At 44.3% G+C, this 27,315-nt stretch overlaps 1 protein-coding gene across 1 annotated transcript in view; it reads right to left on the bottom strand.

The window, feature by feature from the left end:
• Positions 1-27,315, bottom strand: part of LOC120019241 (glutamate receptor ionotropic, kainate 2-like) — a 175,367-nt gene that overhangs the window by 125,135 nt on the left and 22,917 nt on the right. The window contains exon 6 of the mRNA XM_038962560.1: positions 15,798-15,971. Within this exon, the coding sequence (XP_038818488.1) occupies positions 15,798-15,971 (174 nt within the window). The remainder of the gene's footprint in view (positions 1-15,797; positions 15,972-27,315) is intronic.

Raw genomic sequence — 27,315 nt, 5'->3', positions numbered from 1 at the left:
TTGTATACTCAGTATATATTTTATTTTTATTTCTAGACCGTGACAAAGTGACATTTCTTGACAATCTTCGTTTTGAGAAAAATATTATCTAGGTTATCAATTTCTACGTCTATTCTAGAATAGTTATTTCTAAACATGTCACAGTGTACATTTCCTTGCAGAGACTTGATGGTTCTCTCGTAAGTACATAATAATTACATAGTAAGTAAATATAAAGAGTAGAATATTCTCTAGGTCTTATCTATTTCTACCCCTATTCTATTTCCAAACATGTCACGTGACATTTCCTTGCTGAGACTTGATGGTTCTCTAAGTACATACAGTACTTGCTGTTTTTCTGACCATCAAAAGACCGTTGATGTGACGTAAATCTCATGATGAATGTGATTTATGGAGAATGTCAGAGCTGTTTCAGGGCTGTTAGCAGATAAGAGAGAAGACGAGAGCTCTCTCTCCACTGGCTCTGGTAGATTGTTTTGGCAGGAAACAGCCCCGGAGTGACAGGAAGTATTTTTTTTGGGGGGGGGGGGGGCCAACAATCACCCTTGTTCTCTTCTCCCCCTTTCTTTTGCTTAATTCTCTCTTTCATTCTCTCACTACCTGTCTCTATCTCTCTTGCTCTCTCTCTCTCTTCTTCTCTCTCTCCCTTTCTCTTTCTCTACCCAGTCTCTATCTTCCTTCCCACTCTCTTTCTCTACCCCATCCTCTCTCTCTTTTTAATTGAGCTCAAGGCTGAATGTGAGAGCGTGGGGATGAGAAGGCTATGCCATCTCCTTTTCTGTTGCGTAATCCCTTCACCACATTGCATTTCCACATGCCGTAACAACAGAGCAGCCCATTGCTTTTGCTTACTCAAATTAGTTCTTTGCTTTTGCCACCTGAAATTTGCTATTCCCTTTTGCTTACTGATATGATGCATAGGGAATCAAGGATAAGCAGCCCCTTCATTGAGCAACCCAGGGAAAAAAACAATCTGTTACCTGGCAGAAAGGAAGAGCGCAAAAGGAAGAGAATAAAGTAATCCATTTTGATAGACTGAGATAAAGAGAGAGAAGAAGAGGGAGAGCACTTTGTGAGGGAGAGTGAATCGAAGATCGGCATTGAGGAACAGAGCTCATGTGTTTTTTCGTTCGTTCGCTCGCTTGTTCATTCATTCGACTGAGTTAGACAAATGGGCTTGCCAGATTTCCGAACTTGTTTCCAGTCCCTTCCTGGGACAGTGTGTTATTGGCAGCGATGCCCACTTCCGCGGCCTTTGTCCAATTAGCATCATGCTGCTCAGCCTGTCTCTGATTAAGAGGGCATTTAACCATGCAACCTCCCTTCTATGCTAGCCTAGCGAAATTAGCAGGTGCTTAAATCAAATCAAATAAATGTTTATGTGTCACACGCGCCGAATACAGCAGGTGTAGACCTTACAGTGAAATGCTTACTTACAAGCCCTTAACCAACAATGAGGATTAAAAAAGAATACCTAAAAAAAATATGAATAACAAATAAAAGTAACAAATAATTAAAGAGCAGCAGTAAAATAACAATAGCGAGGCTATATACAGGGGGTACAAGTACAGAGTCAATGTGCGGGTGCACCGGTTAGTTGAGGTAATTGAGGTAATATGTACAGGTAGGTAGAGTTATTAAAGTGACTATGCATAGATAATAACAGAGAGTAGCAGCAGCGTAAAGGGGGGGGGGGGGGGGGGCAATGCAAATAGTCTGGGTAGCCATTTGATTAGATGTTCAGGAGACTTATGGCTCAGGGGTAGAAGCTGATTAGAGGCCTCTTGGACCTAGTCTTGGTGCTCCGGTACCGCTTGCCATGCGGTGGCAGAGAGAACAGTCTATGACTAGGGTGGCTGGAGTCTTTGACAATTTTTAGGGCCTTCCTCTGACACCGCCTGGTATAGAGGTCCTGGATGGCAGGTCCCAGTGATGTACTGGGCCGTATGCACTACCCTATGTCATACCAGGCAGTGATGCAATCAGTCAGGATGCTCTCGATGGTGCAGCTGTAGAACCTTTTGAGAATCTGAGGACCCATGCCAAATCTTTTCAGTCTCCTGAGGAGGAATAGGCATTGTCGTGCCCTCTTCACGACTGTCTTAATGTGCTTGGACCATGTTAGTTTGTTGGTGATGTGGACCCCAAGGAACTTGAAGCTCTCAACTTGCTCCACTACAGCCCCGTCAATGAGAATGGGGGCATGTTCGGTCCTCCTTTTCCTATAGTCCACAATCATCTCCTTTGTCTTGATCACGTTGAGGGAGAGGTTGTTATCCTGGCACCACACGGCCAGGTCTCTGACCACCTCCCTGTAGGCTGTCTCGTCATTGTCGGTGATCAGGCCTACCACTGTTGTGTCATCGGTAAACTTAATGATGGTGTTGGAATTGTGCCTGGCCATGCAATCATGAGTGAACAGGGAATACAGGAGGGGACTGAGCACACACCCCTGAGGGGCCCCCTTGTTGAGGACGTGTAGCGGATGTGTTGTTACCTACCCTTACCACCTGGTGGCGGCCAGTCAGGAAATCCAGGGTCCTTAGCTTAGTAATGAGCATTGAGGGCACTATGGTGTTGAACACTGAGCTGTAGTCAATGAATAGCATTTTCACATAGGTGTTCCTATTGTCCAGGTGGGAAAGGGCAGTGTGGAGTGCAATAGAGATTGCATCATCTGTGGATCTGTTAGGGTGGTATGCAAATTTGAGTGGTTCTAGGGTTGCTGGGATAATGGTGTTGATGTAAGCCATGACCAGCCTTTCAAAGCACTTCATGGCTACAGGTGTGAGTGCTGCAGGTCGTTAGTCATTTAGGCAGGTTACCTTAGTGTTCTTGGGCACATGGACTATGGTGGTCTGCTTGAAACAAGTTTGTATTACAGACTCAGACAGGGAGAGGTTGAAAATGTCAGTGGAGACACTTGCCAGTTGGTCAGCGCATACTCGGAGTACACGTCCTGGTAATCCGTCTGGCTCTGCGGCCTTGTGAATGTTGACCTGTTTAAAGGTCTTACTCACATCGGCTACGGAGAGTGTGTTCACACAGTAGTCCGGAACAGCTGATGTTCTCATGCATGTTTCAGTGCTACTTGCCTCGAAGCGAACATAGAAGTAATCTAGCTCGTCTGGTAGGCTCGTGTCACTGGGCAGCTCTCGGCTGTGCTCCTCTTTGTAGTCTGCAATAGTTTGCGAGCAACATCCGACGAGCTTCAGAGCCGGTGTAGTACGATTCGATCTTAGTCCTATATTGACGCTTTGCCTGTTTGATGGTTCGTCATAGGACATAGCTGAATTTCTCCCGCTCCTTGATAGCGTTAGCTCTACCCTTTAACTCAGTGCGGCTGTTGCCTGTAATCCATGGTTTCTGGTTGGGGTATGTACGTACAGTCACTGTGGGGACGAAGTCATCTGTGCACGTATTGATGAAGCCAGTAACTGATGTGGTGTCCTCCTCAATGCCATCAGAAGAATCCCTGAACATAGTCCAGTCTGTGCTAGCTAAACAGTCTTAATATCTGTTTCATTTGAACACTTTTTTATTGACCGAGTCACTGGTGCTTCCTGCTTCAATTTTTCTTGTAAGCAGGAATCAGGAGGATAGAATTATGGTCAGATTTTCCAAATGGAGGGCGAGGGAGAGCTTTGTACGTGTCTCTGTGTATGGAGTAAAGGTGGTCTAGAGTATTTTTTCCCTCTGGTTGCTGGTAGAAATTTGGTAAAACGGATTTAAGTTTCCCTGCATTGAAGTCCCAGGCCACTAGGAGCGGCGCCTCTGGATGAGCATTTTCCTATTTTCTTATGGCGATATACAGCTCATTGAGTGCGGTCTTAGTGCCAGCATCGGTCTGTGGTGGTATGTAGACAGCTACGGAAAATACAGATGAAAACTCTCTAGGTATATGGTGCGGTCTACTGCTTACCATGAGATACTCTGCCTCAGGCGAGCAAAATCTTGAGTCTTCCTTAGATATTGTGCACCAGCTGTTGTTTACAAATATACAAAGACCGCCACCCCTTGTCATACCAGAGGCTGCTGTTCTATCCTGCCAACACAGTGTATAACACACCAGCTGTATGGTATTCATGTTGTCGTTCAGCCATGACTCGGTGAAACATAAGATATTACAGTTTTTAATGTCCCTTTGGTAGTTTAATCTTGCTCGTAGGTCATCGATTTTATTTTCCAATTATCGCATGTTTGCCAATAGAACCTACGAATTCTCAGAAGGCAGCCCAACCTCCGCCCCCTTTTCTTCTGTCTTCTCTTCTCGCAACTGATGAGGATTTGGGCCCGGGAAAGCAGTATATCCTTCACGTCGGACTCGTCAGAGTCCATGAGAGAGTCACTGTCCATGACAATGACAACACTGGCTGCTCCTACGGGTGGTGAGAGAAGGGAATGCATTCAGTTGCACAACTGAATGCATTCAACCGAAATGTCTTCCACATTTAACTCAACCCCTCTGAATCAGAGAGGTGCGGGGGGCTGCCTTAATCGACATCCGCATCATTGTCGACCGTGGAGCAGTTGGTTGTTGGGGGTGAACCGTCTTGCAGAACAACAGATGTTTCCACCTTGCCGGCTTGGGGATTCAAACCAGCGACCTTTCGGTTACTTTTTAGTCGCTGTAGACCTAACACACATGACCACTCTTCTTTAAACAAGCAGGATGACTCTCCTCATATACTCTTTTTGAGATGTGTGTGTCTGTGTATGTGTGTGTGTGTCTGTGTGTGTGAAGCAAGGGGTGATGCTTAGGATTTTCTCTGATACTCTATTTTTTAAACACCTATTTGCTTGGTGCTGCATACTAAGATGACTAAGGTTTCTCTCTCTCTCTGTGTGTTCTCTGTCACACAAAGGTTCTCTGGAGTGAGGTGCGTGTGCCGCTAATAGTGTTGATGCTCTGCCAAGCCCAGCTGGTGGCGCCCAGCACAGGGCAGAGTGTGTCTGCACTCCACAGTCATTCGCTTTAAAAGGAGCCACATCACAGGAACCGTAATGACCGCAAAGAACCCCGCCAGTCCAGCTAAAAGATCCAAAGCACACATCACAGTGTGCAAAGCCGTTGCTTGTTTTCTAGCCTGACAGATGGTGGGCTTGGGTCGGACTCAGATCAACGGAGCGTGGGTTGCCATGGCAACCGGAGTTGCCATGGCATTTCCCCATTCAGTAAACTGTTGCTGCATGAGGGCCCAGGGCCTTGCACGGAAGGATGGAGAGTATGGAAGCTAGAAACTAGCCATGTAAGTTCCAGGGAGGGTAGGGTCTGTGCCAAGTCCTTCCCCGCCCGAGGACACCTCGTGCTGGGGGAACATCTCCCCCTGCTCGGCATTGAGTAGTTGTAAAACCCAGTATATCCCATCTCCTCCTCTTCCTCCTCCCTCACAAAACTATGGAGGATTCATTTGCAATTTTTTTTCAGCAATCTACCTCCATACCAAACCTCCAGCTTGTTTCAGGTTAACGCTGCTAATCAGAGCGTGACTGTGGCTGTAGCTGCGGCTGCCATACAGAGCAGGTTCCTCCATCTCTCACTGTGTGGATGGTTCTCCTTCCCTCCTTTTCCTCTGGTCCCAGCAGTGCTTGTTAATACTGGGAGGAGAGCTTGTTCTCCCCAGCTAGTGCCTTCCCTCCCTCCCTCCCTCCCTGCCATCTGTGTTTACTGTACTGGATGCATTGGATGAGGCGCTATAGCTGTAGTATCTCTATAATCTGGTGGAACGCACACACAGTCACGAAAAGGAGGGATGTATACTCTATCGTGTTGTGACAATACGACATTTTTACAGTTATCGGCCAATGCAATGTATGTGTGTGCTAAATTTGACTACGTTTTTTGACAGGTTTTTATAGGTGTGGTGTGGCCAGGTGTGGTTTTACTGTAGTAATTTAGCCTGTTAAGCGTTTCACCTCGTTAGCATGGTGCACATGTCTGTGTTGTTTAGCTACACTGTGACTTTAGGGTCGAGAGCACTGAGGAACACTAACAGTCGCTGGAGGATGAAGTATAATGTGGCATCGTAATTCATTATACACACGTATACAGTACAAACACACACGCATATACAGGCACACACACACACATACATTCACCAACACATACCTGCATTCATAAACACACACAAACACCCACCCAAAACACACAAGTTGGTTTAATTAGTATCCCTACCTGCATGCATGTGCACGCACGCACTTAGGCGGACACACACACACATGCAAGCGCACACAACACACACGAGTTGGTGTAATTATGATCCCTGCTCTTATTATGCATTCATACATGTCATAAATATCGAAACATGACAATCTGCCAAACAAAATGTGTGTGTGTGTATGCTCTAATTCGCTTTTGTGTGTGGGTTTCTTGTCCTGGCTGAGGAAAACACACAGTATACATACAGTTTATTATACAGAGTTAATTTACACACTGTTGGACTAACCCAGGGAACTCAGCATTAATGTGATTATACAGTATATACTGCATCAATTCAGGGGCCAGTATAGCGAGCCAAACACTGCATGCATACCTGCATGTTTTACTGAGACCGACTATAGACGTCCTCCTCATTCCGTTTCAGTCTATCAATCAGCCATGACACCACAAGGTGACTCTGGGATGGTGTTGTCCTGGCAACCATCTGCTACAAAACTGTTGCCTGGTCACTGGATATAGAGAAGCGCTAGGGAGGCTTGACGGACCATAGAAATAGAATGTGAAGGACACTGTATTCTGGAGATGGAACAAGATATGCTAGGGATACTTTGGAAGGTCATATAAGCTTGTTCTGTACATTTCCTTCAGTTCGTTCCTAATTTACTGATTCCATTCAAGATGGCAGAAGGCTACTGGCCCACACACTAGAAAGTGCTACTGATTTTAGAACACCTTTCCAATCCTATTCTATTCTATTCCTATTTTTCCTTTGGAAATAAAAATATATAACACTGAAAGGATGTTATTTCCAAGGACCGAACAAAGAAAAGAATAGGTAGATGTTTATGTTTTTGAAAGGTTTGGATTTGGGTTGAATAGAGCAGTATTGTTGCTGTGTCTTAAATGTTGTGTGTATATTATGGTGTGTGATTGCCATTACCGTGTGGTCGTGCATATGTGCAAGAATTGTCAAAATAATTGCTGGAGAAAGAAAACTTTCTGTAGTCAGAAACAGATAAGATTAGTATTCCTGCAATTTCTCTCTGAGAAATTAAGCTAAATGATCGCGCCCAAACTGGCCATTTTAATTTATAGGATTCATATACTTTTTTCTAACAATGAGTAAGGAATCCACAGAAATGGTGAAAAGCCACCCACGAACCCTCCAAGCCAATTCCAACCAATGGTGGAAAACGTACCCTTCTTTTCTTCTAAAGATAACTTATAAGAAAATGACTCAAGTAAAAGTAAAAGTCACCGAGTAAAATACTACTTGAGTAAAAGTCTAAAATTATTTGGTTGTAAATGTACTTAAGTATCAAAAGTAAAAGTATAAATCATTTAAAATGCCTTATATTAAGCAAATCAGACAACACGATTTTTTTATTTTTTATTTACAGATAGCCAGATAGCCAGGGCCACAGTTCAATTTACAAACAAAGCATTTGTTTTTAGTGATTCTGCCAGATCAGAGGCAGTAAGGATGACCAGGGACGTTCTCTTGATAAGTGCATGAATTCGACAATTTTCCTGTCCTGTCCAATCGCAACCACACTGCACCCTGCCCTAACCCATCTGGACAAGAGGAATACCTATGTGAGAATGATGTTCATCGACTACAGCTCAGCATTTAACACCATAGTACACTCCAAACTCGTCATCAAGCTCGAGACCCTGGGTCTCGACCCCGCCCTGTGCAACTGGGTCCTGGACTTCCTGACGGGCCGCCCCCAGGTGGTGAGGGTAGGTAACAACATCTCCACCCCGCTGATCCTCAACACTGGGGCCCCACAAGGGTGCGTTCTGAGCCCTCTCCTGTACTCCCTGTTCACCCACGACTGCGTGGCCATGCACGCCTCCAACTCAATCATCAAGTTTGCGAACGACACTACAGTGGTAGGCTTGATTACCAACAACGACGAGACGGCCTACAGGGAGGAGGTGAGGGCCCTCGGAGTGTGGTGTCAGGAAAATAACCTCACACTCAACGTCAACAAAACAAAAGAGATGTTTGTGGACTTCAGGAAACAGCAGAGGGAGCACCCCCCTATCCACATCGACGGGACAGTAGTGGAGAAGGTGGAAAGTTTTAAGTTACTCGGTGTACACATCACGGACAAACTGAATTTGTCCACCCACACAGACAGCGTTGTGAAGAAGGCGCAGCAGCGCCTCTTCAACCTCAGGAGGCTGAAGAAATTTGGCTTGTCACCAAAAGCACTCACAAACTTCTACAGATGCACAATCGAGAGCATCCTGTCGGGCTGTATCACCGCCTGGTACGGCAACTGCTCCGCCCACAACCGTAAGGCTCTCCAGAGGGTAGTGAGGTCTGCACAACGCATCACCGGGGGCAAACTACCTGCCCTCCAGGACACCTACACCACCCGATGTCACAGGAAGGCCATAAAGATCATCAAGGACAACAACCACCCGAGCCACTGCCTGTTCACCCCGCTATCATCCAGAAGGCGAGGTCAGTACAGGTGCATCAAAGCAGGGACCGAGAGACTGAAAAACAGCTTCTATCTCAAGGCCATCAGACTGTTAAACAGCCACCACTAACATTTAGTGGCCGCTGCCAACATACTGACTCAACTCCAGCCACTTTAATAATGGGAATTGATGGAAATTATGTAAAAATTTATCACTAGCCACTTTAAACAATGCCACTTAATATAATGTTTACATACCCTACATTACTCATCTCATAGCTATATGTATATACTGTACTGTATATCATCCACTGCATCTTGCCATCTTTATGTAATACATGTATCACTAGCCTGTCACGTTCCTGACCTGTTTTCCTTTTTTCTTGTATTTATTTAGTTGGTCAGGGCGTGAGTTGGGTGGGTTGGTCTATGTGTGTTTTTCTATGTTGGGGTTTTGTGTTCGGCCTGGTATGATTCTCAATCAGAGGCAGCTGTAGATCGTTTGTCCCTGATTGAGAATCATACTAAGGCAGCCGGGGTTTCACGTGTGTTTTGTGGGTGGTTGTATCTCGTGTCAGTGTTCGTGCCACACGGGACTGTTTTCGGTTTTGTCACGTTTTGTTGTTTTTTGTATGTTAAGTGTTCAGTTCGATTCATTAAAATATCATGGACACGAATCACTCTGCTTATTGGTCCGACCCGTCTCGCCTCTCCTCGTCCGAGGAGGAGGAAGAATATTACGACGATCGTTACAGAACCACCCACCAATCTAGGATCAAGCGGAGTGCAAACGGGCAGCGACAGCAGTGGGAAAAAACCCAGGACTCCTGGACTTGGGAGGAGATCCTGGACGGCAAAGGACCCTGGGCTCAGCCAGGGGAATATCGCCGTCCCAAGGCGGAGCTGGAGGCAGCGAAGGCAGAGAGGCGCTGGTATGAGGAGGCAGCGCGGCGACGCGGTTGGGAGCCCGAGAGTCAGACCCAAAAATTTCTTGGGGGAGGGCACACGAGGAGTGTGGCAAAGCCGGGTAGGATACCTGAGCCAACTCCCCGTGCTTACCGTGGAGTGAGAGGGCGTCGTACTGGTCAGACACCGTGTTATGCGGTTAAGCGCACGGTGTCCCCAGTACGCGTGCTTAGCCCAGTGCGGGCTATTCCACCTCGCCGCACTGGTAGGGCTAGGTTGGGCATCGAGCCGGATGTCATGAAGCCGGCCCAACGCATCTGGCCTCCAGTGCGTCTCCTTGGGCCGGCATACATGGCACCAGCCTTACGAATGGTGTCCCCGGTTCGCCAGCATAGCCCAGTGCGGGCTATTCCACCTCGCCGCACTGGCAGGGCTACGGGGACCATTCAACCTGGTAAGGTTGGGCAGGCTCGGTGCTCAAGAGCGCGTGTCCTCCTTCACGGTCCGGTATACCCGGTGCCACCTCCACGTACCAGTCCACCGGTGGCAGCCCCCCGCACCAGGCTGTCTCTCCGGGTTCTCTCTCCAGCTGCTCCCACCTGTCCAGCGCTGTCAGAGCTTTCCTCCTCTCCAGCGCAGCCAGTGCCTATACCACGCACCAGGTCTACAGTGCGTCTCAGCCGGCCAAAGTCTGCCGTCTGCCCAGCGGCGCCTGAACTGCCTGCCTGCCCAGCGCTGTTTGAGCTGCCTGCCTGCCCAGCGCTGTTTGAGCTGCCTGCCTGCCCAGCGCTGTTTGAACTGCCTGCCTTCCCAGCGCTGTATGAACTGTCTGCCTGCCCAGCGCTGTCCGTCGGTACTGAGCCTTCAGAGCCGTCCAGCCAGGACCAGCCAGAGCCGTCCAGCCAGGACCAGCCAGAGCCGTCCAGCCAGGACCTGCCAGAGCCGTCCAGCCAGGACCTGCCAGAGCCATCCAGCCAGGACCTGCCAGAGCCGTCCAGCCAGGACCTGCCAGAGCCGTCCAGCCAGGACCTGCCAGAGCCGTCCAGCCAGGACCTGCCAGAGCCAGTCAGCCAGGAGCTGCCAGAGCCGTCCAGCCAGGACCTGCCAGAGCCGTCCAGCCAGGACCTGCCAGAGCCAGTCAGCCAGGAGCTGCCAGAGCCGTCCAGCCAGGAGCTGCCAGAGCCGTCCAGCCAGGATCCGCCAGAGCCGTCCAGCCAGGATCTGCCAGAGCCAGCCAGCCAGGATCCGCCAGAGCCAGCCGGCCAGGGTCCGCCAGGGCCAGCCAGCCAGGATCCGCCCCTCAGTCCGGTGCTGCCCCTCAGTCCGGTGCTGCCCCTCAGTCCGGTGCTGCCCCTCAGTCCGGTGCTGCCCCTCAGTACGGAGCTGCCCCTCAGTACGGAGCTGCCCCTCAGTCCGGTGCTGCCTTTTAGTAGAGTGGGTTTGACATGGAGGGTGGCCATTGGGAGGAGACCACGGAAGCGGGGTTTGACTATGGTGGGTTGGGGACCACGACCAGCGCCAGAGCCGCCACCGTGGACAGACACCCACCCAGACCCTCCCCTAGAGTTTATGCGGGTGCGCCCGGAGTTCGCACCTTAAGGGGGGGGTTATGTCACGTTCCTGACCTGTTTTCCTTTTTTCTTGTATTTATTTAGTTGGTCAGGGCGTGAGTTGGGTGGGTTGGTCTATGTGTGTTTTTCTATGTTGGGGTTTTGTGTTTCGGCCTGGTATGATTCTCAATCAGAGGCAGCTGTAGATCGTTTGTCCCTGATTGAGAATCATACTAAGGCAGCCGGGGTTTCACGTGTGTTTTGTGGGTGGTTGTATCTCGTGTCAGTGTTCGTGCCACACGGGACTGTTTTCGGTTTTGTCACGTTTTGTTGTTTTTTGTATGTTAAGTGTTCAGTTCGATTCATTAAAATATCATGGACACGAATCACTCTGCTTATTGGTCCGACCCGTCTCGCCTCTCCTCGTCCGAGGAGGAGGAAGAATATTACGACGATCGTTACATAGCCACTTTAAACTATGCCACTTTATGTTTACATACCCTACATTACTCATCTCATATGTATAGACTGTACACTATACCATCTACTGGATCTTGCCTATGCCGTTCTGTACCATCACTCATTCATATATCTTTATGTACATATTCTTTATCCCTTTACACTTGTGTGTATAAGGTAGTAGTTGTGGAATTGTTAGGTTAGATTACTTGTTGGTTATTACTGCATTGTCGGAACTAGAAGCATAAGCATTTCGCTACACTCGCATTAACATCTGCTAACCATGTCTATATGACAAATAAAATTTGATTTGATTTGATTTGATTTGAGCTTTGATTGGACTGATCATGTCAACATCATGCTTTCAATATCTTAGCTAGCAGTCATCATCATGAATCAAGTCGGCAAATCCTTTTTACTACATTTTTTTTTACTACATGATTCCATATGTGTTATTTTATAGTTTTGATGTCTTCACTATTATTCCACAATGTAGAAATGTGTAAAAAATAAAGAAAAACCTTGGAATGAGTAGCGGTGTCCAAACTTTTGACTGGTACTATAGGTGTTTGTTTTGTCCAGGTGGGAAAGGGCACTGTGGAGTGCAATTGAGATTGCCTCATCTGTGGATCTGTTGGGGCGGTATGCGAACTGGAGTGGGTCTAGGGTTCCAGGTGAAAGCAATGATCACTTATTGATGTCCATCGTTAAATCAACTTCAATCAGTGTAGATCATGAACCAGACCCGGTCCATCACAGCAAATCTCTACCAGACCAGGCCCACCTCAGCACAGCTCTGCCAGACCGGCCCATCAAGCACATTTCTACCAGACCCGGCCCATCACAGCACAGCAAACCAGACCCAGCATGCCTCAGCACAGTTCTACCAGACCCGGCCCATCACAGCACAGCTCTAATAGACCAGGCCCACTTCAACTCAGCCCAGCTTTACACAGCATCGCCCACTACCCTGTTGAGGGTAGTGCACCACATGATGCAGTCCATACCATGTATCATTCTCATAATCAGCCCTCATATACTGAGAGTTTGGAGCTTCGCCACAGTGCTCTTCACACCACCCTCCTCAATTCTCCCCACATCCTCCCTCCCAGGCTAGTTTTGGTTACCCTCCCTACTCTACTCCCATCCCCATGGCAGGCCTCGGACACTCCTGCCCCCAATGGCAGCCCCCAAACCCCGCAACAGAAACAACACCAAGGCCTCCTTTGCACACCCAGAATAGAGCATTGGTCCCCTGCAGCAGTTCCACTCCTTTGGCGGGAGCTTCATCCAGGTGGACTGAGCTCTGCCAACACTGCTCTCCCAATTCCCGCCCCAGTCCCTGTATCCAGCTACTTGAGGGAGGTCTGTCAAATGCTCAGTCTGCTCTGCTCTCACGTGGTTGGCCAGGGAACTTGGACAAGTCTCAGCTCACTCAACAAATAGCTGCAGATGACCCTATGCCTGTTAACTCTGATGGGAATGAGCTGAATATCCCCTCTGACTTTAAATCTTGTCGGGAGGTTGGGCTAATGCACCTAAATGTGCAAAGTATGATTTAAAAAACGGACACAATTGACATTTGGGTACAGGATTCATGTTCTGACATGCTGTCTCTCTCAGAAACATGGTTAAATTATTATGTCTCTGATAAAGACATTGAAGTACATTATTATAATGTGACAGATTACAGAAAGGGGAGTGGCCATATATGTCAAATCTAATTTAATCTTTAAATATTTCCGTTCCCAAGAAATTTGAGCTCCTGATTGTAAAGGTGTGCATAAACCAGAATACACATTTATTTGTTGCTGGGATTTACCGCCCCTCTGCTGCCATGGCGGATGCTATTGGTACTATAGCTGTTAATGACAAAGCAAAAACTGTTTTTTAGAAATGTTTGTAAATGTATTAATAATAAAAAAACAAATGTATAAGTATTCAGATCTTTTCCTATGAGACTCGAAATTGAGCTCAAGTGCATCCTGTTTCCATTGATCATCTTTGAGATGTTTCTACAACTTGATTGGATCCAGCAAAATCCGTCAGTTTAAGCTAGAGATATTCAGTTCTTTTCAACGGGCTGTGTCTCAATCGACCGTGTTACGTCCGTTGTTAGAAGGAGACCAAGGTGCAGCGTGGTAGGCATACATTAGACTTTTATTTTAAATGACACCAAAAAAACACAAAACGAACGTAAAGCTATATGCAGTGCCGAAAGCAACTACACACAAAACAAAGACCAGATCCCACACCTGAAGGTGTGAAAAAGGGCTGCCTAAGTATGATCCCCAATCAGAGACAACGATAGACAGTTGCCTCTGATTGGGAACCATACCCGGCCAACAAAGAAATAGACAACCTAGAATGCCCACCCAAATCACACCCTGACCTAACCAAATAGAGAAATAAAAAGGCTCTCTAAGGTCAGGGCGTGACAGACCGCATCTACTTATGTCGGCCTTCTGCATCTGCTGTGGAAGGTGACCGATCTACAGCAGTGTTTGTCAGACCATGAGACATCCCAAAAATCGGTATTCTCACGAAAACGTATGTAGTGTCTGAGCGGTTTGGCTCTACGACCCCCACAAGCGTCTTGGGACTCGTCTGAAGTCGGTACAGCCGATCTGCCAACTTCTGTCTGTAGCAGTTTGGGCTACACACTAACATGACCCCTCAGTGGAAAGGTAAGACTCTCTCGAACATGTTGGTTGTTTTGCTCTAGGACTACCATGGAACTCACAAGACTCGTCTGAAGGTGCCCCGGTAACAGTTGAAAAAATGTATGGAAATATATATGGAGACTGTTTTAGAGTAAAAAATAAGGGGTTAAATACATGTAAAAAATATTACAAAGAATCCAGATCTTTCTTATATCTCTCAGATATAGGACAGACACTTCAGAACAAACTTTGTTTAGATTTTGGGGGGGACTGTCTGTTGTTCCATGTAGTGAATCTGTTATTCAATGCATTTGTATGTGCTAATAGTGCCCTATTTTTTTGTTATTTCTCTGCTACATGTGGAAATTACCACAATGTTCCCACCCTCAATTGCTGAATATGTATTAGCAGCCTACGTCAGCCTTCGAGAATGAACCTGAACAAGAGTTTTTGCTCTAGGATAGGAATTACTCGAAATAGGTGTGGCAACTTTAATCCTCGCATACATGAATAGCAGCATTGTTGTTTTTATCTTGTGTATAATCCTAGGGGAATTGCTTTAGGGGTGGTATGCTTCCTTATGTGGCAATGGGTCTTTCTCTGGCAAGACATCAGAGCAGATTCCTACCCGAATGAACGCAGCTTACTGTGCATTGGATAATAAGATTGAAAGGATACTTATAGAGCCTACAGTGTCTTTGCTTTGAATAAGCACACAGACAGTGTTTGACATGCATGTGCTCTAGTTTAGGGGTTGCAGCTTCCATGAAAAACAGTATGGCATGATATCATATTGCGCAACCATAAGCAAGTCAGCAAGATAAGGGTAAGACTAAATTCCAATTCACAAAGCATACGTTTCAGTTTCTCACACTGTGTTTCTGCTTTCTGCTTCTGTACCTCTCATGATTCACCATGGATTTACTGCCGTCCTATACCCAGACAGAGGAAAGAGATACCAAACAGAAAAACACAGGCATACATCTCCCCAGGGTCTTCATATCATGCTAGCGAAAATTAAGTAATTGGCGGTTTCAGACAAATAAATACAGAGAAGGACCTTGAATGACCATGCCTGGGCTCCACTTCTTTTTTTTCCACTTTCAAATTACCTCATCGTTGCTGGCTTTTTTGGATGGCACCCCGAAAAAAAAAGTAGAGCCCATCATTACCATAATTTGCTCTCTCTCTCTCTCCTTACACTGACAGATTGTCATATTTTGGAAGGGTTCCCAGAGGATAGAGCGAGAGAGGAGGCGAGTGAAGGAGTGCAGATAAACGTCCATTACCATCCAAATCGTCTCATTAGAGAGCATTTAGACCCAGGAGCTTCAGCCCCAAAGCTCCAGACGGGATTACTGCCCAGCCTTGGTGCCCTCCCAGAGAGCCTCTCACCTGGACTAAAGCCCTGGCTATCCTGCCCTGTTACGCATAAAAGTAACTCTTTCCTTACATTTTCATATTTCACATTGCATATAAACTGACCATTCCATACACAATGGCTTTACAAAGTGTTTGTACGAGAAAAATCCCATAAATGTAGCAATATAATTTGATGAAGTACCGCAATAAACATGTTTGTGCATGCACAGCATAACAGAGCCATAAGCAGTTTCAACCGTACCGTCATGAATCCGTCCAGGAGGCCTGAGTCCGCTTTGGGTGGGGCTTGAAGGCGTTCCATGGACCACTTCTCGATGATCGATGACACCTGAGAGTTTTCAGTGTTTAGGATCCTGAAACCCGTCAGGTTGACTCCGCTGTACCGATACGGCGCCATATCCAAAGCGAAAAGATCCTAAAATAAAAAATAGCCTGATTCATGCTTGATACTTAATTATTATTTTTATATAAAGTACAAGTCAACAGTTTGGACACACCTACTCATTTCAGGGTTTTTCTTAACTATTTTTTATATTATAGAATAAGTCAAAATATATTTTATTTTGAGATTCTTCAAAGTAGCCACCCTTTGCCTTGATGACAGCTTTGCACACTCTTGGCATTCTCTCAACCAGCTTCACGAGGTAGTCACCTGGAATGCATTTCAATTAACAGGTGTGCCTTGTTAAAAGTACATTTGTGGAATTTCTTTCCTTCTTAATGTGTTTGAGCCAATCAGTTGTGTTGAGACAAGGTAGGGATGGTATGAAGAAATGGCCCTATTTGGTAAAAGACCAAGTCCATATTATGGCAAGAACAGCTCAAATAAGCAAAAAGAAACAAAAATCCATCATTACATTAAAACATGCATATCAGTTAATGCGGAAGATTTCAAGAAATGTTCAAGTTTCTTCAAGTGCAGTCGCAAAAACCCTCAAGCGCTATGATGAAACTGGCTCTCATGCAGTGGCGACCCGTCATTCAGAGCAGGTGGGGCAGAGCCACCCTTTGCCTTGATTACGGCTTTGCACACTCTTGGCATTCTCTCAACCAGCTTCATGAGGAATGCATTACAAAAGTCTTTAAGGAGTTCCCACATATACTGAGCACTTGTGGGCTGCTTTTCCTTCACTCTGCGGTCCAACTCATCCCAAACCATCTCAATTGGGTTGAGGTCGGGTGATCGTGGAGGCCAGGTCATCTGATGCAGCACTCCATCACTCTCCTTCTTGGTCAAATAGACCTTACACAGCCTGGAGGTGTGTTTTGGGTCATTGTCCTGTTGAAAAACAAATGATAGTCCCACTAAGCTCAAACCAGATGGGATGGCGTATCGCTGCAGAATGCTGTGGTAGCTATGCTGGTTAAGTGTGCCTTGAATTCTAAATAAATCACAGAAAGTGTCATCAGCAAAGCACCCCCACACCATCACACCTCCTCCTCCATGCTTCCTGGTGGGAACCACACATGTGGAGATCATCCATTCACCTACTCTGCGTCTCACAAAGACATGGCAGTTGGAATCAAAAATCAACTGTCCTCAACTGGCAGCTTCATTACATAGTACCTGCAAGTCACAACGTCAACACTGAAGAAGCGACTTCGGGATGCTGGACTTCTAGGCAAAGTTCCTCTGTCCAGTGTCCGTGTTCTTTTGCCCATGTACATCTTTTATTTTTATTGGCCAGTGTGAGATATGGCTTTTTCTTTGCAATTCATCCTTCATCCAGCATCCCGGAGTCGCCTCTTCACTGTTGACGTTGAGACTAGTGTTCTGCGGGTACTATTTAATAAAGCTGCCAGTTGAGGACTTGTGTGGCATCTGTTTCTCAAACTAGACACTCTAATGTACCTGTCCTCTTGCTCAGTTGTGCACCAGGGCCTCCCATTCCTCTTTCTATTCTGGTTAGAGCCAGTTTGTGCTGTTCTGTGAAGGAAGTAGTACATAGCATTGTACAAGATCTTCAGTTTCTTGTCAATTTCTCGCATGGAATAGCCTTAATTTCTCAGAACAAGAATGGACTGATGAGTTTCAGAAGAAAGTTATTTGTTTCTAGCCATTTTGAGCCTGTAGTCAAACCCACAAATGCTAATGCTCCAGATACTCAACTGGTTTAAAGAAAGCCAGTTTTATTGCTTCTTTAATCAGTACAACAGTTTTCAGCTGTGCTAACATTGATTGCAAAAGGCTTTTCTAATGTCAATTAGCCTTTTAAAATGATAAACTTGGATTAGCTAACACAACGTGCCATTGGAACACAGGAGGGATGGGTGCTGATAATGGGCCTCTGTACGCCTATCTAGATATTCAATAAAAAATCATCAGTTTCCAGCTACAATAGTCATTTACAACATTAACCCTTTCATGCGTGAGTTCCAAATATCTCTAACGGTCGCCCCAGCGTGAGTTTTTTTATGCACGTGATGTTAGAACGTTCTCTCCATTCAAGAATGTGATTGTTATGTAACAGTACATTTAATCTGCGCTGCCCTCAAACCAAAGCACGCAGCCTGTTTTATTTGTCAATTTTAAATTATTTTATAACAAGTTTTTTATTTTCTAATAACAGTTTGAAATGAGGTGTGTTCCGCCTCATTCATTCACATAAAAGTAGTCATTTTTACTTTTGCGGACCAATTAATTTTTTTGACATTTCTGACCCGGACAAAATTCCCCAAACACTTCTCAATTGTTTGTGCAGGACATTTACTCATCTGCCGTCCTGCATACACGTGTTCATATTTTCCACCTGTCGCCTGCATCGAAATCAAAGTTGTTTTCGTTACCAATAATACCTTTGGAAATGTGTGCGTTTCTATCAAAGTGCCTTAATACGTTATAATAGTTTCTGCATGTCGTGTTATGTCGTTTCTACTGTAACATCATGTTTTTGTGTATATTCCTTATAACCGCGGACACGCGATGTAACGTTACTCATTTCATAACATTTATGGTGTTATACTCAATGCTTAGGTATCTAGCTACATTCTCCTATTAGCTCTGGAAAACAATGCTAATTGCGTCAGGGAAGTATTAGCATGTGTTGTATTTCGAAGCTACCCTGGCCTTATGACTCCCAAGTGGCACAGCGTCTCAGTGCTAGAAGCGTCACTACAGAGACCCATCTTCAAATCAAGACTGCGTTTCTATCAAAGTAAGTGCCTAATTACGTTATTGTGTCGTGTTATACCGTTTCTACTGTAGCTCACTGTGTGAATGGAGCATAATATATTTGTGTATATTCCTTATAACCGCGGACACGCTAGGTAACGTTACTCATGTAACTCACCTTTTATGGTGTTATATTCAATCGTGCTTATGTAGCTAGTTACATTATTCTATTAGTTCTGTAAAACAATGCTAAATGCGTCAGAAGTATTGGCATGTTGTATTTTGACGCTACCCTGGAAAAATATCTTATACCACTTGGTCGTTTTCTGAGTGCATTCCACAAAGCTGTTTATCATGTCAGCCTTATCCACTGCCCCCATTTTGAGGTAATAGTCAAGCACGCAGTCTGGTTTGTTTCTCTCTCCCGTCAGGTGGTCCACCTTCCCTGTGGCCGACATGGTTGCTGTATGGACAGTGGAGAGGACATGGACGTTTGTTTCTCTCTCCCGTCAGGTGGTCCACCTTCCCTGTGGCCGACATGGTTGCTGTATGGACAGTGGAGAGGACATGGACGTCTCGTTTGTCATGCCACTTTACTGCCAGCTGTTAACATTTCTTATTTTGTATAACGGGTCATTTAGGATGGTAGTAGCGTTGATGAAATGCAGTCATAGCAGCAGAACTAGAAAGCAGTCTTTACTGTCACCAGGAATGTATACATTTCACTAATTGTGGTTGTCCCCCACTCCTGGCTCTCTCTTATCCTGTAGCTCCAAGGCATAGCGATTGGTCTCTACTATGTCTCCCACCAGCTCCTCTGTCAGAAACAACTTGACGCACTCTGCCTCAGTTGGAAATGGCAAGGGGCATTGCACTCCAGACTGGGACTCGTCAAAGCAAACAGCAGGGCCAGGAGGGGTGAAATGACTGGTGGCCTTCCAGCTACCACAGAACTCCTGTACTTAATCCACTGTTGGTATGCCTCCATCACCACCAGCATCTTCAAAGGGAACTGGTACTTCGTCAGTGGACAAGGGAAATTCAGATTCAGGGTTCTCAATGGCTACAAGGTTGGGGGCAGCTCCTCACTCACTGTCAGAATCTGATTCCTGACTTTCATACTCAGACTCATTGTCAGAATTTTAAAAAATCTCCAGAATTTCCACATTTGTTTGTTGTCTCCTTTTGAAAGACATTGCTAATGCTTCAGCTTAGCTCACTAGCTACATACATAAACAACAACACTGAATGGTTTACAGTGAGAGGGTACGTGGTTGACTGCCGGCACGCGCCACTTGTATCAATAAATCACTATCAGAAAATGTTTTGTGTGGCAATTATTTGTGTATTTACGGTTTTATTCACATGTTTTCAAATCTAGGTGACAAATCATGCATTCCGATTCTTGCACAGATTGTAATGGGCACATATTATGTGTGTAAAATACTTTTTTGAAGGTTGTACTGATTATGATGAGCTAAGCTAATTCCAGCTGTGTAGCCATGTTTGTTGACATTCAATGCATTCTGGGTTCACGTAATCGTCTGTTTGACCAAAGATGTTATAACAAAATGAGGTGAGTAAGAGTTCACTCATTTTTTGAGGACTTCCGGAAATGAATGGTGGGATGTGAACGACGGTAGATGACACACCCCTTCAACATGCATACTATAAACAGACCAAACTCATCTCGTCTTCTCTTATTGTCTTCGGTTTCTGTGAGGAAAAAATGCATGGGTGCGCGCTGAAACTAATCGTCGGATTACTTTCGATTTCTAAAAAGTGCTTTACCTAATTATTTCGATCAATGGTGAGCTCACCCGTGATGTGATTAATTATACATAGTAATTGCTATTAGCTAATTCATATTGTAGTTTGTCAGCCGAGAGTTAGAAAATATGACTGCGTGTGTTGGGTCAATCTTTCCTCAGTTAGCGCTAGGACAAATGTAGCCTACATTTTTCCGGTTAGGATGATTGTGTTATGCTATATATTCTTCTGTGAATATCTGAACATTGCATCCACAAATAAACTGCTCACATTCTGGACTTAACTTTGTAAGGACTGTGTTTGTGTAAATAGTTTCTGAAAAAAGTGTGGCCAACTCAAACGCTGATTGTTGCGTCATTCGAAACTGGCCGTTCTAAATGAGCGTTCTAAATGAGTGTTCTAATCACACGGGTGTGATCGTACGCTTCAGGGACCACTGTAGAACGATCACACCCGTGTGATGGTACGTGTGAAAGGGTTAACAATTGTATTACTGATCAATTTTATGTTATTTTAATGGACAAAAAATGTGATTTTCTTTCAAAAAGGACGTTTCTAAGTGGCCCCATACTTTTGAACAGTAGTGTACATATTCCAACCAGAAGCCATGGATTAAAGGCAATATCAATATCGAGCTAAAGGCTAGAGCTGCCGCTTTCAAGGAGCGGGACACTAATCCCGACGCTTATTTGAAATCCCGCCATGCCCTCAGACGAACCATCAAACAAGCAAAGCGTCAATATAGGATTAAGATTGAATCCTACTACACCGGCTCTGATATCGTGGGATGTGGCAGGGCTTAAACTATTACAGACTAAAAATGGAAACCCAGACGCGAGCTGCCCAGTGATGCGAGCCTACCAGATGAGCTAAATGCCTTTATGCACGCTTCGAGGCAAGCAACACTGAAGCATGCATGAGAGCACCAGTTGTTCTGAACGACTGTGTGATAATGCGCTTGGTAGCCGATGTGAGCAAGACCTTTAAACAGGTCAACATTCATAAAGCCGCGGGGCCAGACGGATGACCAAGACGTGTTCTCATAGCATGCGCGGACAAACTGCAAAGTGTCTTCAATTACAACCTTTCCCTGACCGAGTCTGTAATACCTAAATGTTTCAAGCATACCACTATAGCCCCTGTGCCCAAGGAAGCGAAGGTAACCTTCACTCACGTCAGTAGCCATGAAGTGCTTTGAAAGGATGGTCATGGCCCTCATCAACAGCATCCTCCCGGATAACCTAGACCCACTCCAATTCGCATACCGCCCCAACAGATCCACAGATGACGCAATCTCAATCGCACTGTACACTGCCCTTTCCCAACTGGACAAATGTAACACTTATGTTAGAATGCTGTTCATTGACTACAGCTCAGCGTTCAACACCATAGTGCCCACAAAGCTCATCACTAAGCTAAGGACCCCAGGTGGTAAGGGTATGCAACCACACGTCTGCCACGCTGATACTTAACACTGGGGTCCTTCAGGGGTGTGTACTTAGTCCCCTCCTGTACTCCCTGTTCACTCATGACTGTGTGGCCAAACACGACTCCAACACCATTAATTTTGCTGACGACACAACAGTAGTAGGACTGATCACTGACAAATGATGAGACAGCCTATAGGGAGGAGGTCAGAGAACTGGCATTGTGGTGCCAGGACAACAACCTCGCCCTCAATGTGAGCAAGCAAAGGAGCTGATTGTGGACTACAGGAAAATGCGGGCCGAACAGGCCCCCCTTAACATCGACGGGGCTGTAGTCCAGCGTGTCGAGAGTTCCAAGTTCTTTGGTGTCCACATCACCAGCGAACTTTCATGGTTCAAACACACCAAGACAGTCGTTAAGAAGGCATGACAACACTTTGTCCCCCCCAGGAGACTGAAAAGATTTGGCATGTGTCCCCAGATCCTCAAAAGGTTCTACAGCTGCACCATCGAGAGCATCCTGACAGGTTGCATCACCGCCCGCTGTGGCAACTGCTCAGCATCTGACCGTAAGGTGCTACAGAGGGTAACGCATACGGCCCAGTACATTACTGTGGCCAAGCTTCCTGCCATCCAAGACCTATATACTAGGTGGTGTCAGAGGCCAAAATATTTTCAGAGACTCCAGTCACCCAAGTCATAGACTGTTTTTTTTTTGCTACTGCACGGCAAGTGCAACCGGAGCGTCAAGTCTAGAACCAAAAGGCTCTTTAACAGCTTCTACCCCCAAGCCATAAGACTGCTGAACAATTAATCAAATGGCCACTGGACTATTTACATTGACCCCCCCTCCATTTGTTTTGTACACTGTTGCTACTAGCTGTTTATTATCTATGCATAGTCACTTCACCCCCACCTACGACCTACCTGTACCCCCGCACACTGACTCGGTACCGGTGCCCCTGTATGTAGCCTCGTTAATTTAATTTTATTGTTACTTTTTATGTTTTTTTACTTTTGTTTCTTTGGTAAATATTTTCTAAGTTTTCTATATTTTCTAATACTCTCTCTTGAACTTGTAAGTAAGCATTTCACGGTAAGGTTGTATTCGGCGCATGTGACAAAGTTTCCTTTGATTTGCTTTGAAGAAACTTTCAAAGTTCTTGACATTTTCCAGATTGACTGACCTTCATGTCTTAAAGTAATGATGGAGTTTCATTTCTCCTTGCTTATTTGAGCTGTTCCATAATATTGACTTGGTCTTTTACCAAATAGGGCTATCTTCTGTATACCACCCCTGCCTTGTGACAATACAACTGATTGGCTGAAACGCATTAAGAAGGAAAGAAATTCCACAACTTAACTTTTAACAAGGCACACCTGTTAATTGAAATGCATTCCAGGTGACTACCTCGTGAAGCTGGATGAGAGAATGCCAAGAGTGTCCAAAGCTTTCATCAAGGCAAAGGATGGCTACTTTGAAAATATATTTTGATTTGTTAAACACTTTTTTGGTTACTACATGATTCCATATGTGTTATTTCATAGTTTTGATGTCTTCACTATTATTCTACCATGTAGGACCCTGCAATGAGTAGGTGTGTCCAAACCTTTGACTGGTACTGTATATATAATATTTTTATTACACTCCAAATAGGAACTTATACATACGAACAACAACTTAGTCGCACACAAAGACTACATCTCATCTGCCCACACCCGCATGCTCACACCACCATCTCTAGTTCCAGCATTACCCTCGATCACAACGACTGTGTCTTTGCATTTTGGTACACCAGTAGTACATTCGTTTGCCTTGCAGCATTGCGTTGCAGAGGCAGTTGTAGTGCTATCTGTGTGGTGCATACAATGGATTATTCTAACGTATGTGTCAAACTGTACACTTAGACGGCTTGACAGAAATAGTAGCAGAAGGTGAATGTTGAACTTGTTGCAGACATATCCAGATGATGCTGCTTACCATTTTGCGTAATGACGCTGTCAGTGTGATCAAGGTGTTATCGTTAGCCACTTGGCCTTAAATTGTACACATTCATTTTTCTTGGTTGCCCATGTTATTTAAATAATAAATCATTTGATTTTTCAATTGTGTTATTTTATTTTTAATTTTTTTTACGGGGTGGATCAGCTTAATATTGCGGAAAGAATGTTGCTTCCATCAATGTAGTTGTCTGCATCATTTCCAATCCCCCATACTTTTTTTGTAAATATATACAGTGGGGAGAACAAGTATTTGATACACTGCCGATTTTGCAGGTTTTCCTACTTACAAAGCATGTAGAGGTCTGTAATTTTTATCACAGGTACACTTCAACTGTGAGAGACGGAATCTAAAACAAAAATCCAGAAAATCACATTGTATGATATTTAAGTAATTAATTAGCATTAATCATCAGCGTACAATGTCGTGGCAGAATCAGATTTAGGTAAGTAACATAGATAGATAAGATGTTATTTTCATCATATGCTTGTGAGATACTTGTCATTAGAATCTTCTGAGCTAGGGATTGGTAACTTGGGGCCAGAGAGGGGAGAGGTCAGGCTTGTCTTCATATGTCAATGTATCTGTTAAACCATGTGGTGCTAAGTAGAATATTAGAAGGGGAGGAGGACAGAGTGGAACGTTGTTTTCTTATGGGAACGTTGTTTGTAACTATTCCTAAACCATGTGACGGGATGGAGTTATTAATTGGGGAACCAGTTAGTTATCTCATACAATGTCTGTACGCCAGTCACTCCCTACTTTTCTCATAGGGGGAAGGAGTTTGGCCGTGTTTGGAACCATTGTATGTCCCCTCTGAGGTTGCCCTTATCTTGACCTAGTATTTGACCTAAGGGGCTCACTGTCTGATTTTGAGTTTGTCCAGGTTTGGGAGTATCTAGAAATGACAATTGATATATGCCATTGGATGAGGTAATGTTTTGGTAGACAGTGAAGTATCAAGCATGAGATTTAAACCTTGTCTTGGGAGATCAAACTGAACGATGATTTATAGCTGATGCTGTCTAGCGATAGGATACTCTTCTTTCGGGTAAAGGATTCTTTGTAAGTTGAGAGGGGTGTATCTTGGCTATAAATGAAACTAAGAATTGTTTTGTAAAGGACTCAGAGAATTCATTTATAGACACTGAATTGATCTGAGAGTCATTAAAGGGCTTTGGTGAAGCTTGTATATATATTATAGATGGAATATATAATTTAACTCTGACTTGTGTGTGGTTGAATCTCTCTCTCTCTCTATTGAGTAATACAGGAAATTACCACGACAACAATGACACCTTAGTTTTTAAGCCACGGATTTCTAATCCCTTAATATTATTGTTTGATCTAATCTTAACAGCTAACATTTCGATGGCAATAATAAATAGATATGCCGATAGTGGACAACCTTGTTTTACTATTCTAGATAGTTTAAAACTTTCTGAGATGTAGCCATTATTTACTATTTTACACCTAGGGTTACTATACATAACTTTAACCCATTTTATAAGAGATTCCCCAAAATTGAAATATTCTAGGCATTTATATATAAACTCCAGTCGTACTTTATCAAAAGCCTTTTCAAAATCAGGCCTGGTGTCCCCGATATTTCATAGTATTCTATTGTTTCCAGTACTTGTCTTATATTATCTCCAATGTATCGTCCATGTAAAAAACCTGTCTGATTAGGATGAATAATATCTGACAATACTTTTTTAATTCTATGCGCCAAGCATTTTGCTAGGATTTTTGCATCACAACACTGAAGTGTAAGAGGTCTCCAATTTTTTAAATGGACTGGATCTTTATATATACCACTTGGGTCCTGTTTCAGTAATAATGACATCAGACCTTCTTGTTGCGTGTCTGATAATCTACCATTTACATAGGAGTGGTTAAAACATGCTAATAATGGTCCTTTGAGTATATCAAAAGTTTTGTATACTTCAACTGGTATGCCATCCAGCCCTGTTTCCCCATCCTTAAAGGCCCCAATTGCATCAAGCAGTACCTCCTCTGTAATTTGGCCTTCACATGAGTCTTTCTGTACAGATGTTAATTTTACATTATTATCAGGGAAAAAATCCATACAATTAGTTTCAGTTAGTGGAGATGGAGGAGCCTGAAACGAAAACATATTCTTAAAGTACTTTACTTCCTCTTCCAAATATCATTTGGTGAATCATGCGTGACTCCATTTGTAACAAGTTTTAATAAAAAAAAATTGGTAGCATTTCTATATTGAAGATTGAAAAAGAATTTGGTGCATTTTTCCCCATATTCCATCCAGTTCGCTTTATTTTTATAATATATTACACTGGATCTTTCTTGAATAAGTATTTTTCCTCTAACTTATTCTGTGCCTCTATGGTACCGTTTTTATTGCTATCTAACTGTACTGTTAGTCCTTCAATTTCCTTTGTTAATATGGACTCTTTTGATCTAAATTGCTTTTGTTTTATAGATGAGTACTGAATTGCATGGCCTCTAAAGGCACACTTAAGTGTCCCATACAATACGGGGATCTGCTGTACCTATGTTATGTCTGAAAAAGTCCGTTATAAATTATTCTGTCCTAGTTCTAAACAATTTATCATCTAGTAGGCTTTGATTAAATTTCAAATATCCTCGCCCACGTGGGAATTCTGTAAGAGTAATATATATGCCAATTATGTGATGATCCGACCGCATTCTGTCCCCTATCAACAATTTTTTAATTTTTGGTGCCAGAGAGAATGGCATAAGAAAGTAGTCAAGACGACTAGCTTGATTAAGCCTCTGCCATGTATATCTCACTAGATCAGGGTATTTAAGTCTCCATATATCCACTAATTCCAATATACAGTGGGGCAAAAAAGTATTTAGTCAGCCACCAATTGTGCAAGTTCTCCCACTTAAAAAGATGAGAGGCCTGTAATTTTCATCATAGGTACACTTCAACTATGACAGACAAAATGAGAGAAAAGAAATCCAGAAAATCACATTGTAGGATTTTTAATGAATTTATTTGCAAATTATGGTGGAAAATAAGTATTTGGTCACCTACAAACAAGCAAGATTTCTGGCTCTCACAGACCTGTAACTTCTTCTTTAAGAGGCTCCTCTGTCCTCCACTCGTTACCTGTATTAATGGCACCTGTTTGAACTTGTTATTAGTATAAAAGACACCTGTCCACAACCTCAAACAGTCACACTCCAAACTCCACTATGGCCAAGACCAAAGAGCTGTCAAAGGACACCAGAAACAAAATTGTAGACCTGCACCAGGCTGGGAAGACTGAATCTGCAATAGGTAAGCAGCTTGGTTTGAAGAAATCAACTGTGGGAGCAATTATTAGGAAATGGAAGACATACAAGACCACTGATAATCTCCCTCGATCTGGGGCTCCACGCAAGATCTCACCCCGTGGGGTCAAAATGATCACAAGAACGGTGAGCAAAAATCCCA

This window comes from Salvelinus namaycush, chromosome 24 (genome assembly GCF_016432855.1).
Source record: "Salvelinus namaycush isolate Seneca chromosome 24, SaNama_1.0, whole genome shotgun sequence".
Lineage (NCBI taxonomy): Eukaryota > Metazoa > Chordata > Actinopteri > Salmoniformes > Salmonidae > Salvelinus > Salvelinus namaycush.
This window is presented reverse-complemented; position numbering and strand designations above follow the sequence as displayed.